Source organism: Rhea pennata, chromosome 23 (assembly GCF_028389875.1).
Source record: "Rhea pennata isolate bPtePen1 chromosome 23, bPtePen1.pri, whole genome shotgun sequence".
In the NCBI taxonomy this organism is placed as follows: Eukaryota; Metazoa; Chordata; class Aves; order Rheiformes; family Rheidae; genus Rhea; species Rhea pennata.
Window position 1 is genome coordinate 8,137,959 of NC_084685.1, and position 16,562 is coordinate 8,154,520.

The 16,562-nt window shown below is 74.9% G+C and overlaps 1 protein-coding gene across 3 annotated transcripts; it reads left to right on the plus strand.

The window, feature by feature from the left end:
• Nucleotides 1-857: 857 nt before the first annotated feature.
• On the plus strand, nucleotides 858-15,355 carry MAP7D1 (MAP7 domain containing 1). 3 transcript variants are annotated; one of them, XM_062593995.1, is made up of 17 exons: nucleotides 858-943; nucleotides 6,273-6,956; nucleotides 7,050-7,118; nucleotides 7,798-7,961; nucleotides 8,152-8,266; nucleotides 9,413-9,523; nucleotides 11,839-11,961; nucleotides 12,041-12,183; nucleotides 12,268-12,368; nucleotides 12,454-12,801; nucleotides 12,869-13,028; nucleotides 13,800-13,904; nucleotides 13,986-14,039; nucleotides 14,147-14,204; nucleotides 14,294-14,396; nucleotides 14,477-14,676; nucleotides 14,755-15,355. In XM_062593995.1, the coding sequence occupies exons 2-17, from the start codon at nucleotides 6,302-6,304 to the stop codon at nucleotides 14,763-14,765; spliced, it is 2,520 nt and encodes an 839-aa protein (XP_062449979.1). In that variant the 5' UTR covers nucleotides 858-943; nucleotides 6,273-6,301; the 3' UTR covers nucleotides 14,766-15,355. The 3 variants fall into 3 exon arrangements, with proteins under 3 accessions (XP_062449979.1, XP_062449977.1, XP_062449978.1); XM_062593993.1 differs by lacking the exon at nucleotides 858-943 and adding an exon at nucleotides 1,379-1,482; XM_062593994.1 differs by lacking the exons at nucleotides 858-943; nucleotides 9,413-9,523 and adding an exon at nucleotides 1,379-1,482.
• Nucleotides 15,356-16,562: the final 1,207 nt, after the last annotated feature.

A 16,562-nucleotide genomic window follows, 5' to 3' on the forward strand; every position in this document is an offset into this window, starting at 1 on the left:
CTGTGTTTCCCCGCGAGCCTGGCTGGTGGCTCCGGGCTTGCCGGCCGGCGGCCATGCCGCCTGCTTGTTCCCGTCCCCTGAGTCACCGCAGCTCCGTCGGGAGAGCGATGCGTTTCCGGAGAATTGGGCTGAGATTTCAGGAAACCTGTTTGCTGGGTAGGTGAGCAAAGATGGATTGCAGGGGATTTCCTGGGCGCGCGGTGACACTGTCCCAAAGAGGCGTCCGGCGGGGCTCTGCCCGCAGTGAAATTGCCTCTGTCTGTCCACCAGCGCCTACACGCGAACCCCAGCGCCCCGTCCCCCCCGCTGCCGCTGCCGCGGTGCCGTCCCGCTGCCGAAGGGGCGCTTCCTGGCGTGCTCGGGCCGTGCTCAGGCCTCCGGAAAGCTCTTGCAATTGCTTCGGGCTTTGGCCCCGCAGGCCATGGGCAGCGGCTCGCTGCAAGGCGACGCCTCGGCCGTGTTCGGCGGCGGGCAGCCTGCTCCGGCCCTGCTCTGCCTCCCGCGGGAGCCGGGGCTGCCGGCAGTGCCGGTGCCGCAGGCCGCGCGGCAGGACAAGATGCATCCAGAGCCCCTCGCCGCTGCTGCGAGGGGCCGGGGCTCTGCGCCGCGGCTGGGCAGAGCCGTGGCGCAGCGGGAGGAAAGGCTCCTCGGAGGCAGGGTGGGCTGCGGCGAGGGCGCGGGGCTGGTGCTCGGAGGGAAGCGCCGAGCAGCTGCTGGCGGTGACTAAGGCTCACGTGCGAAGCGGGCGGCCGACGCGGAGGGGGCTGGCGGCTGCCGGGCCTCGCTCGCCGCTGGGCTGGGGCTCGGGACAGGAAATCAATGCGTCTTCGGGACGATTTCAGTTGGGATAAGTGAACTAGCCAGTGGCTGCTGCGCGCAGCGGAGCGCTGGCCGGGGCGGCAGGCGGTGCCAGGGCCGTGGCAGTCGGCAGCAAGGGCAGAGTGTGAGCAGGGAGGGCCGGGAGCGCTTCCGCTGGCTTTGCCAGGGCTTTGCCGGTGACTGGAGCATCTAAAAATGCTGGGAGCGGGAAGGGTGGGTCCGAGCAGGGACACGCGGGAGCAGGGGCTGGCGGGCGGGTGAGCGCCCGTCGGCGGCTCGGGGGTGCTGGGGGCGGCGGGCGCAGGGCAGCCCCGGGGCCGGGCTGGGGGTGCTGAAACCCTCGGGGCAGGAGGCGGCGGAAGCACCGTTTCGAAGGAGGCAGGCCGCGGGGCGCGGCCGCGGGGCAGTGTTTTGCGGGCGGCAGAGCATCCCCTGGGCTGCCCGGGGGGCTCCCACTGCTCGGGAGCCCGCCGTGCCGCGCCGTGCCGTGCCGTGCCGCGCCGCGCCGGGGGGGGCGCGGGCAGCGCCGAGCGTCCTCCCCCGGCGGCCCGGGGGGAGCGGGGCGGCGCGGCGCGGCGCGGCCAGCCCCCTGCGCCTCCCGGCACGCCATGGAGAGCAGCCGAGCCGGGCGGGAGCCGCAGCCGCAGCCGCAGCCAGCGCAGGGTAAGGCTCCCGGGGGGAGGGGGCGGCCGCGGCCCCGGTGGCGGCTCCGGGGGCGGCGGGGCCGGGCCGGGCCGGGCCGGGCCGGGGGGGGGCGGCGGCGCGGCGGGGCCCGGCGCTGCCGGCGGGGCGGGCGGAGGAGGGAGCCGGTCCCGCGGCCGCCGCGCTGCCCGCGGGTCTCTGCCCCGGGAGACAAAGCCGGGGCGGCCGGGCCCTGCCTCCCTCCCTCCATTTTGGCCGCGGAAGCAGTCGGGCGCTGCCCGCCGCCGCCGCCGCCCCGGCGCCCGGAGCCGCCCCGCAAGGGCACCGCGGAGCCGCGGGCCGGGCCGGGCCGGGCCGCCGCTCTGCGCCGCCGAGCGGAGCCCGCACGGGCGGTGCTGGCCCGGCCCGGCCCGGCCCGGCCCGCGGCTGCGCGGGGCCCGGGGCCGGCGGAGCGCGGCGCGGCCCCGCGACGGGCTCTGCGGCTCGGCCCGGCTTCGGCGGGGCAGCGGCTGGCGCGGGCGCGGCCCCCGGGGCGCGGATCGGCCGCGGCGCTTTTCCGCAGGGCTGCCCGGGCCCGGCCCGGCCGGCGCCGTGACTAAGCACGGCGGGGCGGCGGGGCCGCTTCCCCCCGACGGAGGAAGAGGAGCGGCAGCTCCCCTCCCCCCGGCCCCAGGATGCTGCTCGGAGCCGGGCGGCGGGGCCCGGCTGCCGGGACCCCCCCCCCGGGCAGCACCGGGACCCCCCCCCCGGGGCCGCGCCGGGACCCCCCCCCGGGGCTGCGCCGGGACCCGCCCCCCACTCCGGGCCGCACCGGGACCCCCCGGGCCACGCTGGGGCCCATCACCGGCGGCGGCGGCCGGGCCCCGGCAGCGGGCAGGAAGGGCTCGCCACCACCCCGCACGCGCCTCGCACCATCGCTCCGAGCGGGCTGCTGCTGGCACCGAGCAGCGCTCCCGAGCCCGGCGTCGCGGACATGTTGTCTGCGCGCCCGCCTCGCCTCCTGCCTCTCTGTTGTTTACGGCACAGCAGAGCCCGGCCCCGAGTGCCCGGGAAAGCAGGATGCTCCCGGGCCATGCTGGCTCCTCGTTCCCTGCGCCTAGCCTGCGCCCCGGCGCCCGTCCCGCCGGCTGCGGGCAGGCGCTCGCTGCTCCTGCGCGCACGGGGCAGCAGGAGGGATGGCTTGGCCAGGCCAAGCTCCCCTGCGCCGAGCTGCTTGGCGCGGGGGCGAATGGCTCCTCGTTTTCAGCGGGAACTTGCTGCTTTAGACACGTCGCCGATCTTTCGTCTCTGGGCGATGCAGCTCCCCGTGATGCCCGGGCCGCCGTGCATCCCGCGGCGCGGGAGAGGGAGCTTCCGAGAGGAGCAGCTGCGGGGTCACGCGCGTTGGGGGCTCCTCGGGGTGCTGCAGCCCCTTCCCTCCCCGTGGAGAGGCCGCACGTGGGCACGTGGGAGCGGGCGGCTCCGGGCGAGCTCTCCCAGCTCCCGGACACCAGCGGTGCCATCGCTCTGAAACCGCCAGCGCAACGTGACGCGACGTGCGGGGCGCCGACGTGACAGTCCCGTGGTGCCTTGTCCAAAATAGTTAGCGCAGCGCTCGCTCGCCGCGAGGCTCCGAGCGGGGACAGGGACGGAGGGGAGCGGAGCGGGGCCCTGCCGGGAGTAAAGGCGGCTTCCTGGGCGCGCAGCAGGGTCTGGGCCGCTGCAGAGCCCCAGGCCCAGTGGAGCTGTTTCCCAGAGGGTTCGGTCACCCCAATGCCGGGCCAGGCCGGGGCAGGGGCTGTGGCGTGGTCCAGACGAAGGGTGAGCGGGTGCTCGAGCCAGCCCTGCCCGCGCCCGGCCCCATTGCTCCGGCTGCTGCTGCCCCGGGACCGGGGCGAATGGAAAGTTTGCAGCTGGAGGTGATGGTGGCCAGAAGCAGCTCGAGTTCTCTCTGCTTTCCCTTATGTGTATTTTAAACGCTGGAAAGCACCCTTGGCTCCGGCCCCGCACTGGCCACGAGATCCCGTGTCCCAAATTCCCCTCGTTGCTCACCGCCCTGTCGCGGAGCTGCGCGTCGGGAGCTTGGCTGCCTCCGCTGCGGCCGCAGGGCCAGCGCGGTGCCCTTGGCACCGCCGGGCTGGGCACAGGGTCTCCCTCCTCCCCGGGACCAATCCTGCCCGCTGGGCATCCGCAGCCGTTAACCCCGCTCCGCCTGCGCCCTGCAGCACACGCTGGCAGGTGTTGCTGCCGGCGAGCTCCATGCTGCAGCTGCCCCGGCTCCGGCACACCGGCTCAGCCGAGCCGCCTTGCCGACGTGCACCAGCGTGTTAGCGCCTGCCCGGCGGCCAGGACGTGCCCGAGACGCTTGCTCGCCTTCCCGGCGGCCCGGCGGTGAGGGCTGCTGCGGCGCTGGCTCAGCCCGGGCGCAGGGCGCAGCTCGGCAGCGCCGCTGAGACGCGGCTCCCGCGACCCCGCTGCCAGGAGCAGCCCCGGAGCTCGAGCCTTTGCCTCGCTCCGGCCACGGCTGTGCTCCCGGTGCTCCCGCCGGCTCCCCGGGACGGGGGTCGGCCCCGTGCGGGCGCAGCTGGCGGAGCAGCCTGGGGCCGCGTGGCACCCGCGGGAGGCGCAGATCTGGCCGTGCCGCGGCTGCCGTGCAGCGCGGGGATGCGGCGGGCCGGGGGGATCTGAGGTCACGGCGCGCTGGCCTGCCCTCCCCTCGTGGGAAGCTCCCGGAGGGATAAGCTCCAGACGTTTAACGAAGGCTGCTTCCCTTCCGATTGCGAGCGTCCCCGCGGGGCGCTGATGTGCTCTCGCTTCACGGCACCGGGGAGCTGGGCTCGGCCTCGCCGAGCAGCACCGGCCACGCGCCGGCCGGGAAGGCGGTGCTGCCGCGCTGCCCTGCCGCGGGCTCCGCTCGCGTCCGGCGGGGCGGGCGGCCACGTGCCGGGAGCCGGGATGGGAGCGGCGCAGCGGTGCAGCGCCGGTTCGGGCTCAGCCCCGCTGGGGCTGGGCGGCCCCAGCACCGTGCCCAGCACGGCCCCCACGGCCTCGGACCGCAGCGGGTGCTCGCGCCCGTCCTGGCCCGCTGGATCCCGCAGGATGGGGATGGGAGCATCGCCCAGTGCCGCGAGGGGGGCGCGGCGGGGCAGGGAGCTGCTCCCCTCCGGAATGCCCTGGCCCCCGGAGAGGGGGACGCCCCTGCGGCCCGGCCCGGGTGCACCGGCGGCATTAGGTTTCAGGGCAGCTGCCGCGCTGCAGCGGTGACAGGGACAGATGGCGGCAGGGCCGGGCCGCGCACCAGCAGGCCGGGGCTCCCGAGGTTTGGCCGTGCCCGGCAGCCCTGCCCCGGCCTTGGGTGCCGGCGCGGCGCCCTGCTCCTCGGGCAGCGCTCGCGGGGCCGAGCCGGCGGGCGCTCCGCCGGCGAGCCGTTCGCTAGCGGCCCCGGGGCGCGCGGCGGCCCTGCCGCCATGGCCCGGCACCGCTCCGCGCACGTCCGGGGCCCCGGGAAATATTCCCATCTGTTCGGAGGCGTCAGCCGGGCCGTGAAGCTTGTGCTCAGCTGGCGGCTGGTGGCCCCGGGGGCACCCGGAGCGCTCCCGAATCCGGGGATGGAAATGGGAGCGATGGGAGCAGGGCTGGGATGGGCAGTGAGCCGGCAGCGGGCACGGCGTGCACGGGGCACTGCCGGCACCGGCCCCGGGGGGCCGCGGGGCTGCAGCCCCGGATGGCGAGGATGGAGGAGCCCCGGCTGCAGCCCCGGCGCCCCTCGCAGCCAGGGCGCGCGGGGCCCGCACCGACCCCAGGGACACCGGGATGTGCAGGAGCAGGGCGAAGGGCTGGGGCTGCTTCCTGCAGCGGAAAATGCCCGGAAGCCGGAGGGGCCTCTGCAGGCTGCAAGAGTCCCAGGGTAGAGACCAAGGGGCTTAAACCTTGCTGCGAGAGCCGCCCTCGCGCCGGGGTGGGCAGCAGGGTCCGGAGCGGGTGCCGGGGAGCCCAGGGCTTCCACAGCCGCGCTGGTGGAGGGGGCTGCCCGCGGGGCTGGCGGTGGGCTTGTGGTCGTCCCCTGCGCGCGGCGCGGAGGAGCGGCGCCGGGCCGTGTTTGCACAGCCCGTGCTTCGCCCGTCTCTGCGGACTGCAGAGTGCTCTGCAAACACGGCCGCGCCGGGCGCGTGACATCCCGCCGCGGCGAGAGCCGCAGGGCGCCGGTGTCCCTGCAGCCCTTCGCGGTGCGTGGGGATCCGGGGCCTCCGATCCCGCCAGGTGCCAGCGGCGGGGCGTTTGCAACAGGCTCATTAATTGCGTCGCGGCCGCTCTGGAGCCCGGCTGGGTCCTGGCGCACGCCGACCCGTGAGGCCGGCGCATGGCAGAGCCTCCCTGTCCTCAGCACGGGGCTGAGCCGCGGGGCGGCCGGGGGCCAGGGCTGCGCGGCGGGTGCCGCGAGCGGGGCGAGTGGGCTGTTTTCGCCTCGGCCCGGCGCGCGCATTCCTGCGGCATGAGTTCATGGTTGCGCGCAGGGCCCCGGCGGCGGCGGCGCTGGGGGACATGGGCCGGCGGCGGTGACGTCAGGCCGCGGGGCCCTCGCCCATCCTGCCTGGGTCCGCGCCCGCCGGCAGCGCCGGCGGAAGCAGCCCCGCGTCCCGCGGGGAGGCGCGTGGCCGGGGGTCTCGCGCCCGCGGCGGGGCACGAGGGGTGGCCCGACGGCCCCGCGCTGGGGTGCCAGGCGCCGCGCACCCCGGTGCCTCCCGGGAGCATCCGCTGGTGCCCGCGGGACGGGGAGGGACAGGGCCGCCCGGCGCCGAGTAACCCTGTGCTCTTCTCTCCCCGTGCTGCAGGGCGGACGGCGGCTCCCGTGGGAGACAGCATGCTCGCCCCCGGCTCGCCGCCCCCCGCGCCGGGGGGGTCCCCACCGCCGCGCCACCGGCCCGGCCCTCCGGCCGCATCCCCCTCCGGACAGCCCGGCTCACCCGTCCCTCCAGCTGCGGCCCCCTCCGGACAGCCTGGCTCACCCGTCCCTCCAGTTACAGCCCCCTCCGGACGTCCTGGCTCACCCATCCCGCCGGCCGCAGCCCCCTCCGGATGCCCCAGCTCGCCCACCCTACTGGATGCAGCCCCCTCTGGACGCCCCAGCTCACCCATCCCGCCGGCTGCAGCCCCCTCCGGACGCCCTGGCTCTCCCGTCCCTCCAGCCGCAGCCCCCTCCGGACGCCCCGGCTCGCCCGCCGCCCCACAGCCCGTCCCCGCGGCTGCCCCCCCAGTGGAGGTCCTGCCCCCCGTGCAGCTCGAGCCGGCCCCCCCCGGTGCCCCGTGTGCCCCCAGTGCTGCGCAGCCTGAAGCAGAGCCCGTCGCCCAGCCCGTCCTCGCCGCCCCCTGCCCAGCAGAACCACTGCCCCGTGGTGGGGACCGGCCTGCCCCGGGCGCCGGGACCCCCCCAGGCGCCGCTGCTGCCGGCCCCTCGAAGGAGGCGCCCCCCAGGAGCGACCGCGCCGCCCCCACCGCCAGCCCCCGCGCCAAGCAAGGTGAGTGCGGGCGGCCGGGCTCGTCCCCGCGGACCCCGTCCGGCGCCGCGGGCCGGGACGCTGCTCTCACCCGGGGCCCTTCCTGCTCCGCAGACGCCCAGAAAGCCCAGGCGAGGCACAAGCAGGCGAAGGAGCGGCGCGAGGAGCGAGCCAAGTACCTGGGTGAGCCGGGACGGGGAGGCGAGCGGGGAGCCTGCGTCCCGGGGGGCAGCGCCCCGCGGAGCCCCCGGCAGCCCCGGGGCCACGTGGTCGGGAAGGGAAAGCGCGGGAGGGACGGACCCAGCTAAGGAGCTTTGCCGGGTCACTGGCAATCCCATTAGCGGCTATTAGCGGCTGAGCCTGCTGGGGGGGAGGGCTGTGCCTGCAAGTGTGCCCCCCCCACATGCCTTGGTGCCCCTCTGCACCCTCTGAGTGCAGGTGCCCATCTGCGTGCGTGGGTGCCCTCGCTGAGTGCACGTGCCCCCTGGGTGCATGGGTGCCCCCCCCCGAGTGCAGGTGCCCCCCAGGTGCATGGGTGCCCCCGGGTGCGTGGGGGGCACGCTCTTTCCACCCTCCTTCCCCCACTGCTTCCCGCGTGCAGCGGCTCGGCTCCGCACGGCTCGGCTCGGCTCGGCTCTGCTGGGCTCCGCGGCTCCCGCGCTCCCTTTTGTCCTCGCCCAAACTCCTCCCTCGCCACGCTGCTCCCGGCCGCCGCACCGGGATGTGCCGGGTGCCCGGGCAGCCCAGCGCCTGGCCGGAGCCGGAGCCGGCACTGGGCCTGGACCCTGCGCCGCGGGCACACGTCTGCCCCGGGGCACAGCGGGGCCGCGGTGCGACGCCGGTGCCCGGGCTCCCCCGGCAGCTGCCAAGCGGGTGCTGTGGCTGGAGAAGGAGGAGAAGGCCAGGCTGCTGCGGGAGAAGCAGCTCGAGGAGCGCCGCAAGCGCCTGGAGGAGCAGCGGCTGAAGGCGGAGAAGCGCCGCGCCGTCCTCGAGGAGCGGCAGAGGCAGAAGCTGGAGAAGAACAAGGTGGGCAGGGGGCAGGCGCAGCTCTGGCCGGGGGCACCTGGGGCTGCCGCCGCGCCGTGGGGCCCGTTCCCGCGGGGCACGGCTCCTCGGGCCGGCGCGTGCCCCCTCCCTCCGCCGGCGTCCCCGCCGCTGCAGCGGTCCGGCCCCGGGGCCGGGCTCACCCTCACCCCGGGCCTCTCCCTGCGGGCAGGAGCGCTACGAGGCGGCGATCCAGAGGTCGGCCAAGAAGACGTGGGCAGAGATCCGGCAGCAGCGGTGGTCGTGGGCAGGGGCCCTGCACCACGGCTCCCCCGCGCACAAGGACGGTGAGTGCGGGGCCGGGGGTGCCAGGCTGGGCGCCGCGGCGCTCGCCCAAGGGGGCCGGACCCGCCGAGCCCGGTCGTCCCCGCTGCACAGGGGATCGCTGCCGGCTTGCGCGCGGCTCCCCGGCGTCTCCTGGCATTTCCCCGCTCTCGCGCCAAATCCTTTGGGCCGGTGGGGGCTGGGGGCTGCACCGTCCCGCCTGCGGCGCGGGAGCATCCACAGCGGCCGCCGAAGGGAGCTGGCGCGAGGATGGCCCCGTGCCGCGCCGCCCCTGGCTCCGGGGCTGCTGTCGCAGAGCTGCGTGTTGGCATCTGCCGCGTGCAGTGGCGCGTCCACTGTGCCCGGAGCGGGGACGCTCCTGGGCACGTGTGCCGGGGCCGTGCATGGGGCGGCAGCGCGGCTCCTTTCGGCCTGGCGCCGGCGCGCTCCGTTTGCTCCGGCGGTGCCCGGTGCGCAGAGCCCACCGCGGGGAGCGGAGGCACGTGCTGGCGCCGGGCTGCGGCTTTCCGACGGGGCCGAGCCCGTCCCGGGTGCGGCTCGGGGCTGCGGCAGCGACATGCCGCTCTGCGGCACCCGGCTGCGGCGGCCGAGGGCACCTCCGGCTTTGCCAGCGCAGGGCATCTCCCCGGGAGCCCCCGCCGTGTGCTGGCGAGGCTCGCAGGGTGCACGGCAGCCGGCACCGGGGGGTCCGGCCAGGGCAGGGGGTCCCGGCGCCCCATCCAGGCTCTGCCGACCGCCGGCGCCTCTCTGTCCCGAGAGCTGGTGCGAGAGTTGTCCCCGCTCTGGGTGGCCCCTTCTCCCTGCCGAGGCTGGCTGCTCGCTCGCGCCACCGAGGGCTTTTCCAGCCAGCGCCGCTCCTGCCGCTTCCCAGGACGGGCATCGCGGGGCTGGCTCCCGGTCCCTGCATGCGCAGTCGAGCCTCCCAGCACGACCCCCGGAGCGGGCGCCGTGCCACGCGGCGTGCCCGTGCCGCGCGGCGGCAGCGTCCCGGCGTCGCCCGCCTGCGGCTCCTCTGCGTGCCGCCCCGCTCCTGCTGCCGCCGACCTGCGGAGAGCCGTTGCCTGCGGAGCAGTGCATGCTGCATGCGAGGCCCCCCCGGCTCCCCCGCGCCGCGACCTTAACGCCCTTGTGTCTTTTCCCTCCTCCAGGTGCGAGCCGGTGCTCGGTGTCGGCCGTAAACCTCCCCAAACACGTGGACTCTATAATCAACAAGCGGCTCTCCAAATCCTCCGCCACCCTCTGGAACTCTCCCAGTAGAAGTAAGAGACCTTTGCGTGCGCCCCCGCAGCGCAGGGGGCTGCAGCGGCCCCGGCCCCGCCAGCGCCAGGCACCCCCAGAGTCAGGGAGCCCCCAGCCCCTGGGCCCTGCCTCGCGGCACGGCGCCCGCGGAGAGAGGAGAAGCCGTTTGCCCGTTTTTTTTCCATCGCAGCCGGCCGGTGGCGGCCCCCTTCGCCCCGCTGGGAGCCGGCTGCGCGCCGAGGGAGGGCGAGGAGGAGCAGCCGGGTGGTGCCGGGGTGGGGAGCCGGTGCCGCCGCCGCCGCCGAGCAGCCCGGGCCGGGAGCACGCGGCAGTGCGCGGAGGAAGCGACTCGCCGTCGGATGCCCCTCGGGGCTGGGCACGGCGCCGGCACCCACCGCGTCTTCCCCGGCCCCGAGGCCTTTCCAGGCAGGGAAGAGGAGGAGGCCGGCGGAGGGGAGCTGTGCCGTGCCGTGCCGTGCCGTGCCATGCCGGGCAGCCTCCCAGTGCCGGGGCTGCTGTTGTGTTTCTCGTTGCCTGGCGATGGGAGCTCGCGCCGTCCCGTCCCATCCCAGGGTATAAATAGCTGGAGCAGCTGCCGTGGGCGGCTGCCGGGGCGGGAGGGATGCGGGCGGCCGCCTTCGCCGGCCCCCAGCTCAGCAGCGAGAGCGGCCGAGGGCAGGCGCAGCCCGGTGGCGGCGGCGTCTCCGCTCTGCTGGAGCGGCAGCTCCCGGCAGCCGGCGTACGGCGGCTTTCCCCCCGCCCCGCTTCCTTCCCCAGCGTCACCGCCCCGTCTCCCATTTCTCCTCCCGAGGGTGAAGATGCCCGACGTGGGGGCACCCCAATGGTGAGGGCATGGACGGTCCCTGGGACCGTCTCCGTGGCTGCTCCGCCTTTGCCACTGGCATCGTGCAGCCCACCCGAGGGCTCTCGGTGGTGCACGAGCTTCGTGGTGCCGGCATCGTGCAGCCTGTGCGGGGGCTCTCGGTGGTGCATCAGCTCCATGGCACTGGCATCATGCGGCCTGGCTGGGGGGGTCTCTCAGTGGAGCACTGGATCTGTGGCACTGGCATCGTGCAGTCCGTCCGGGGGCTCTTGGCAGCGCACCGGCTCTGTGGTGCCGGCATTGTGTGGCCCAGCTGGGGATCTCTCGGTGGTGCATCGGCTCTGTGCTGCTGGCATCGTGCAGCCCATCTGGGGTATCTTGGTGGTGCATCGACTCTGTGGCACTGGCATCGTGCAGCCTGGCCAGGGAGGGGCTCTTGGTGGTGCATTGGCTCCGTGGCACTGGCATCGTGCAGCGCATCCGGGGTATCTCGGTGGTGCATTGGCTCCGTGCAGCCTGTCCGGGGTGTCTCGGTGGAGCACCGGCTCCATGGTGCTGGCATCGTGCAGCCCGTCCGGGGTGTCTCGGTGGAGCACCGGCTCCATGGTGCTGGCATCGTGCAGCATGTCCAGGGTCTCTCGGTGGTGCATTGGCTCCGTGGTGCTGGCATCGTGCAGCCTGTCCGGGGTGTCTCGGTGGAGCACCCGCTCCATGGTGCTGGCATTGTGCAGCCCGTCCGGGGTGTCTCGGTGGAGCACCGGCTCCGTGGTGCTGGCATCGTGCAGTATGTCCGGGGTCTCTTGGTGGAGCACTGGCTCTGTTTTGCTGGCATTGTGCAGCCCATCCGGGGTCTCTCGGTGGAGCACCGGCTCCATGGCACTGGCATCGTGCAGCCTGGCCAGGGTCTCTTGGTGGAGCATCAGCTCTGCAGCGCTGGCATCACACAGCCCGTCTGGGGTCTCTTGGTGGAGCACCGGCTCTGTTTTGCTGGCATTGTGCAGCCCATCCGGGGTCTCTTGATGGAGCACCGGCTCCATGGCACTGGCATCGTGCAGCCTGGCTGGGGTCTCTTGGTGGAACATCAGCTCTGCAGCGCTGGCATCACACAGCCCATCTGGGGTCTCTTGGTGGTGCATCGGGTCCGTGGTGCTGGCATCGTGCAGCCTGTCCGGGGTCTCTCGGTGGAGCACCGGCTCCATGGCGCTGGCATTGTGCAGCCTGGCCGGGGTCTCTCGGTGGTGCATCGGCTCTGTTTTGCCAGCATCGTGCAGCCCGTCCGGGGTCTCTTGGTGGAGCACCGGCTCCATGGTGCTGGCATCGTGCAGCCCATCCAGGGTCTCTCGGTTCTGTGGCGCTGGCATCGTGCAGCCCGTCTGGGGTCTCTCGGTGGAGCACCGGCTCCATGGCACCGGCATCGTGCAGCCCGTCCGGGGCTCCCGGGCGCACGCCGGGGCAGTGCCATGGGGCCTCGGGGCGCGCGGGAAGCGCTAAGGCCCCCCCGCCCCTCTGCAGACCGCAGCCTGCAGCTGAGCCCCTGGGAGAGCAGCATCGTGGACCGGCTCATGACGCCCACCCTGTCCTTCCTGGCGCGCAGCCGCAGCGCCGTGACGCTGGCCGCCAACGGCAAGGAGCAGGGTGAGCTGCGGCGGGGGGGACGCGTCCGCGGCGCCGGGGGCCCCCCGGCCCGTGCCGACCGCCCGCTCCGTGTCCCCAGTGCCCGTGTGCCCCCGCTCGGCCTCCGCCAGCCCCCTTGGGCCCTGCCATGGCCACCGCCTGCCGCACCAGTGCCGGGAGCCGCGGAAAGGGGCCGCCGGCAGCCCCGAGGTCGCGCTGCGCCGCCGGCCCGAGCCCTCGCCGGTGAGTGCCGCCGCGCCGCGGGCTCGCCGCGCCGCCGCCGCCCGCCGCTCACCCCCCGTCTCGTCTTCCCGCCCCCCCCGGCAGAAGAAGAAGGAGAAGAAGGACAAGGAGCGGGAGAACGCCAAGGAGCGCAGCGCCCTGTCCCGCGAGCGCGGCCTCCCGCAGCGCCCGCCGGCCCACGGCAGGTACGAGCCGGCGGCCCGGCGCCCGGGGGACCCCCGGCCCCGCTGACGCCCCCCTCTTCTCCCCCCCCCCCGCCTGCCCCGGCAGCCCCGGACCCCGGGACCGGCCCTCGTCGCCTGCCGCCCGGCCCGGCTCACCCCGGCGGCCCCCGGCACCCCGCGGCACCCAGCCCTGGCCCCTGGCACGGGCCGGGCCACGGGAGCCGGCCGCGGTGCGTGAGGGCAAGGAGGAGGAGGAGGAGAAGGAGAAGGAGGAAGAGGAGAGGGGCCCGGCCGCCCCGGCGCCCGCCGAGCCCCCTGGCGCCGGCCCCCGGCCCCCCGCCGGCACCACGGACCGGGAGGAGGCGGCGCGGCTGCTGGCGGAGAAGCGGCGGCAGGCGCGGGAGCAGCGGGAGCGCGCGGAGCGGGAGCGGCGGGAGCAGGAGCAGCGGGAGAGGTGAGTGCCGGGCGGGCGGGCGCGGGGCCGCGGCGCCGCCGGGCTGAGGCCCCGTCCCTGGGCGCAGGCTCCGGCGGGACGAGGAGGCGCGGCGGGAGGCCGAGGAGCAGGCCCGCGCCGAGGCCCTGGCCCGCCGGCGCCAGGAGGAGCGGCGGCTGCAGGAGGAGAGCGAGGCCCGGGAGAGGGCGCGGGCCGAGCAGGAGGAGCTGGAGCGGCTGCAGAGACAGGTCGGGGTGGCCCGGGCGCAGGAGGGAAGGGAGGGATGGAGGAGGGATGGCTGGGATGGAGGAGGATGACCAGGATGGAGGGGGGTGGCCAGGAAGGAGGAGGATGGCAAGGGTGGAGGAGGGATAGCCAGGATGGAGGAGGGAAGAGAGGGATGGAGGAGGATGGCCGGGATGGAGGAGGAAGGCCGGGATGGAGGAGGAAGGCCGGGATGGAGGAGGGAAGAGAGGGGTGGAGGAGGGATGGCTGGAATGGAGGAGGAAGGCCAGGATGGAGGTGGGATGCCCAGGATGAAGGAGGGAAGAGAGGGATGGAGGAGGGATGGCCAGGATGGAGGAGGGAAGAGAGGGATGGAGGAGGGAAGAGAGGGATGGAGGAGGAAGGCCGGGATGGAGGGGGGATGCCCGGGATGGAGGAGGGAAGAGAGGGATGGAGGAGGATGGCCAGGATGGAGGAGGAAGGCTGGGATGGAGGAGGGAAGAGAGGGATGGAGGAGGAATGGCTGGAATGGAGGAGGAAGGCCAGGATGGAGGTGGGATGCCCGGGATGAAGGAGGGAAGAGAGGGATGGAGGAGGGATGGCCGGGATGGAGGAGGAAGGCTGGGATGGAGGGGGATCTCTGGGGGGAGGCCGCTCTCCCGCGGCCCCCATGCCGGGGGTTGCAGGGGCGGCGCCAGCCCCTCGCGCCGGGGGCAGGGAGCGCGGAGCCGCCAGGGCCGGGGACGCGGCCCCCGGCGCGGGGCGTCCCGGCCCCGCTCACCCCTGCGCCGCAGCGGGAAGAGGCCGAGGCCAGGGCGCGCGAGGAGGCCGAGCGGCAGCGCCTGGAGCGGGAGAAGCACTTCCAGCGCGAGGAGCAGGAGCGGCTGGAGCGGAAGAAGGTGAGCGGTGGGGCGTGCGCGGGGGGCAGCGGGGCCCCGGTGCCGGCCGGCGCCACCCGCGAGCCCCTCTCTGCCCCGCAGCGCCTGGAGGAGATCATGAAGAGGACGCGCAGGTCGGACGCGGCGGACGCCAAGGTGGGTGAGCGCCCGGCGGGCCCGCGTCCCGCGCGGGCCCGGCCCCGGGGTCCCGCTCGGCGGAGCCCACCCCTCCGCGGCCCTCACGGCTCTCCTCTGCCCTGCAGAAGAAGGAGGACAAGCAGATGGTGAACGGGAAAGCGGCTGAGCAGCAGGACCTCAAAGGTACGCCCGGGTCCCGCAGCCTGCCCGCGCGGCCCGCCGCCGCCGGGGCCGAGCTGGGGCTGAGCCGGCGCCTCCGCTCCCCTCCCCAGGCCCCGAGAAGCGCGCGGGGCCGCTGGACAAGGAGCAGGAGCTCCCCGAGACGGAGACGCCGGCGGCGCAGAAGGGTCCAGCCGGTGCCGGGCCGCAGCCGAGGTGAGCGCTGGCGGGGGCCGGGGCGGCGGCGGCAGCGGCGGCAGTGGGGCCCCCGCTCACCGCGGCCCCTCGGCCCCCAGCTCGCCGGCCCAGGAGACGCCGGCGCTGGTGAACGGCGTGCAGCCCGGCAAGCATGAGAACGGCTTCCCGGCCACGGCGGGGAGCCAGGAGCTGCCGGGCACGCTGGAGCGGGCGCACCACGGCGCCGGCACCATCATCCCCTTCGGTGACAAGGAGCCCTTCCTCAAGAAGGCCGTGGTCAAACCCCCCCAGGTCACAGGTGAGAGCGCCCGCGGGGTGCCGCGCCGCCGCGCCGGGGCCGCCGGCTCGGCCCTCACGCCCTGCCCTCCGCCCACAGAAGTGCTGTGAGGGCCGAGGCCCCGGCGGACGTCCCTGCGTGCCCGCCGGCGCCGGGCACCGGGCTCTCGCGCAGGACCGTAGCCGTTGTCAGAAGAAAAACCTCGCCGCTGCCCTCCACCCGCCGCCCGCGGGCAGCCCAGGCGGCACGCGGCCCCGCCGGGGCAGCTCGCGGCCCCCCGCCTGCTCCGGGGACTCCTGGTTTCTCTTTTCATCTTTGTTTTTATTTTGTTCCGTTTTTTTTTTTTTTTTTAAATATGCACCTTATCAGACTGACGCCCCCCCCACCCTAGCAGCCCACCAGAGCCGCCCCAGACGTGTGGTGTAATAATGTAGTTATTTAACTTGCTGGGTACAATATGTGAATACTGTAAATAAAGCAGGTGAGGCATCGGGGACGTGTGCCCAGGCCCGGGGCTCACGGGGAGGCAGCGGGGCAGCGCCGCTCCCGCGTCCCCCGTGCCCGGCGTGTGCACGTGGGCGCCCGGGGCTGTCTGGCCCCGCGTGCCGCCAGGCGGGCTGGGACCACGTCGCTCTCTGTGCCGTCGTGACAGTGTTATGCATCCAGACAACCTTTGCAAACAATAAAGCAGACAAGCCACGCTCGCCTCCCTGTCTCTTTGCTGCTGCGAGCGCTTGCGTGCACAGGCTGGGGCTGTGGCGCTGCGCGGCTGCTCCCTGCTCCGAGCTGCCTGCGCAAGCGATGGCGCAGGCTCCTGGCAGCTGCTCCCGCCCCATGTCAGCCCGTCCCTGCCCCAGAGCCTTGCTCCACGTCACCAGCCCGGCCTCCGCGCTGATGGATCGCAGGCCTCCTGCCGCGCTTTGGGGAACTGCAGCGATCCCATCTGCAGGTGGAAAAAACCCACGCAGCCGCGCTGCCGTGCGAGCGCAGCCCCCGCGGCCTCTGGGCAGGGGCGAGGGCCGTGCTCCAGGGCGCCGAGGGGCAGCCGTCCCCACAAGCCAGGCGCAGCGCGTGGCTGCAGGCGAGCACCCCGCCGAGCCCCCCGGCACCCTGCTCCAGCCAGGCCTGGATTTTCAGCCTTGACCAGGGGCAGCGACTTGCCTCGGCGACTTCGCTCGCGCCCGGAGCCTGCCCTGGCCCCCGGCGCCGAAGGGAGGGTTGTTCTCGGCCTGGCAGCGCGAGACGCGCCCGCGCCCAGAGCGCGACTGCGCGCGTGTGACTTTGCCCCAGCAGCAGCCACAATCGCCCGCTTCCTGTGCCAGGAAGGCCGAGCCCCGGCCGCCAGTGGGCTGCGGGGAGCCGGGGGAACCGAGACCCCCAGTGCTGCCCCGCAGGGCCACAGCACTTCCCTCTGCTGCCCCGGCCGGGGGAGCTGCCAAAGAGCCAGGAGAGACCCTGCTGGGGGCTCAGCCCCACTGCCCCCCGATCCCCCCACAGCTCAGCCCCACACTACCCCCCCGATCACCCCAACCCCTCAGAAGGGGCTTAGCCCCCCACTGCCCCCCGATCCCCCCACAACTCAGCCCCACACTACCCCCCCGATCCCCCCAACCCCTCAGAAGGGGCTTAACCCCCCCACTTCCCCCCGATCCCCCCACAGCTCAGCCCCACACTACCCCCCCGATCCCCCCAACCCCTCAGAAGGGGCTTAACCCCCCCACTTCCCCCCGATCCCCCCACAGCTCAGCCCCACACTACCCCCCCGATCACCCCAACCCCTCAGAAGGGGCTTAACCCCCCACTGCCCCCCGATCCCCCCACAACTCAGCCCCACACTACCCCCCCGATCCCCCCACAACTCAGCCCCACACTACCCCCCCGATCCCCCCAACCCCTCAGAAGGGGCT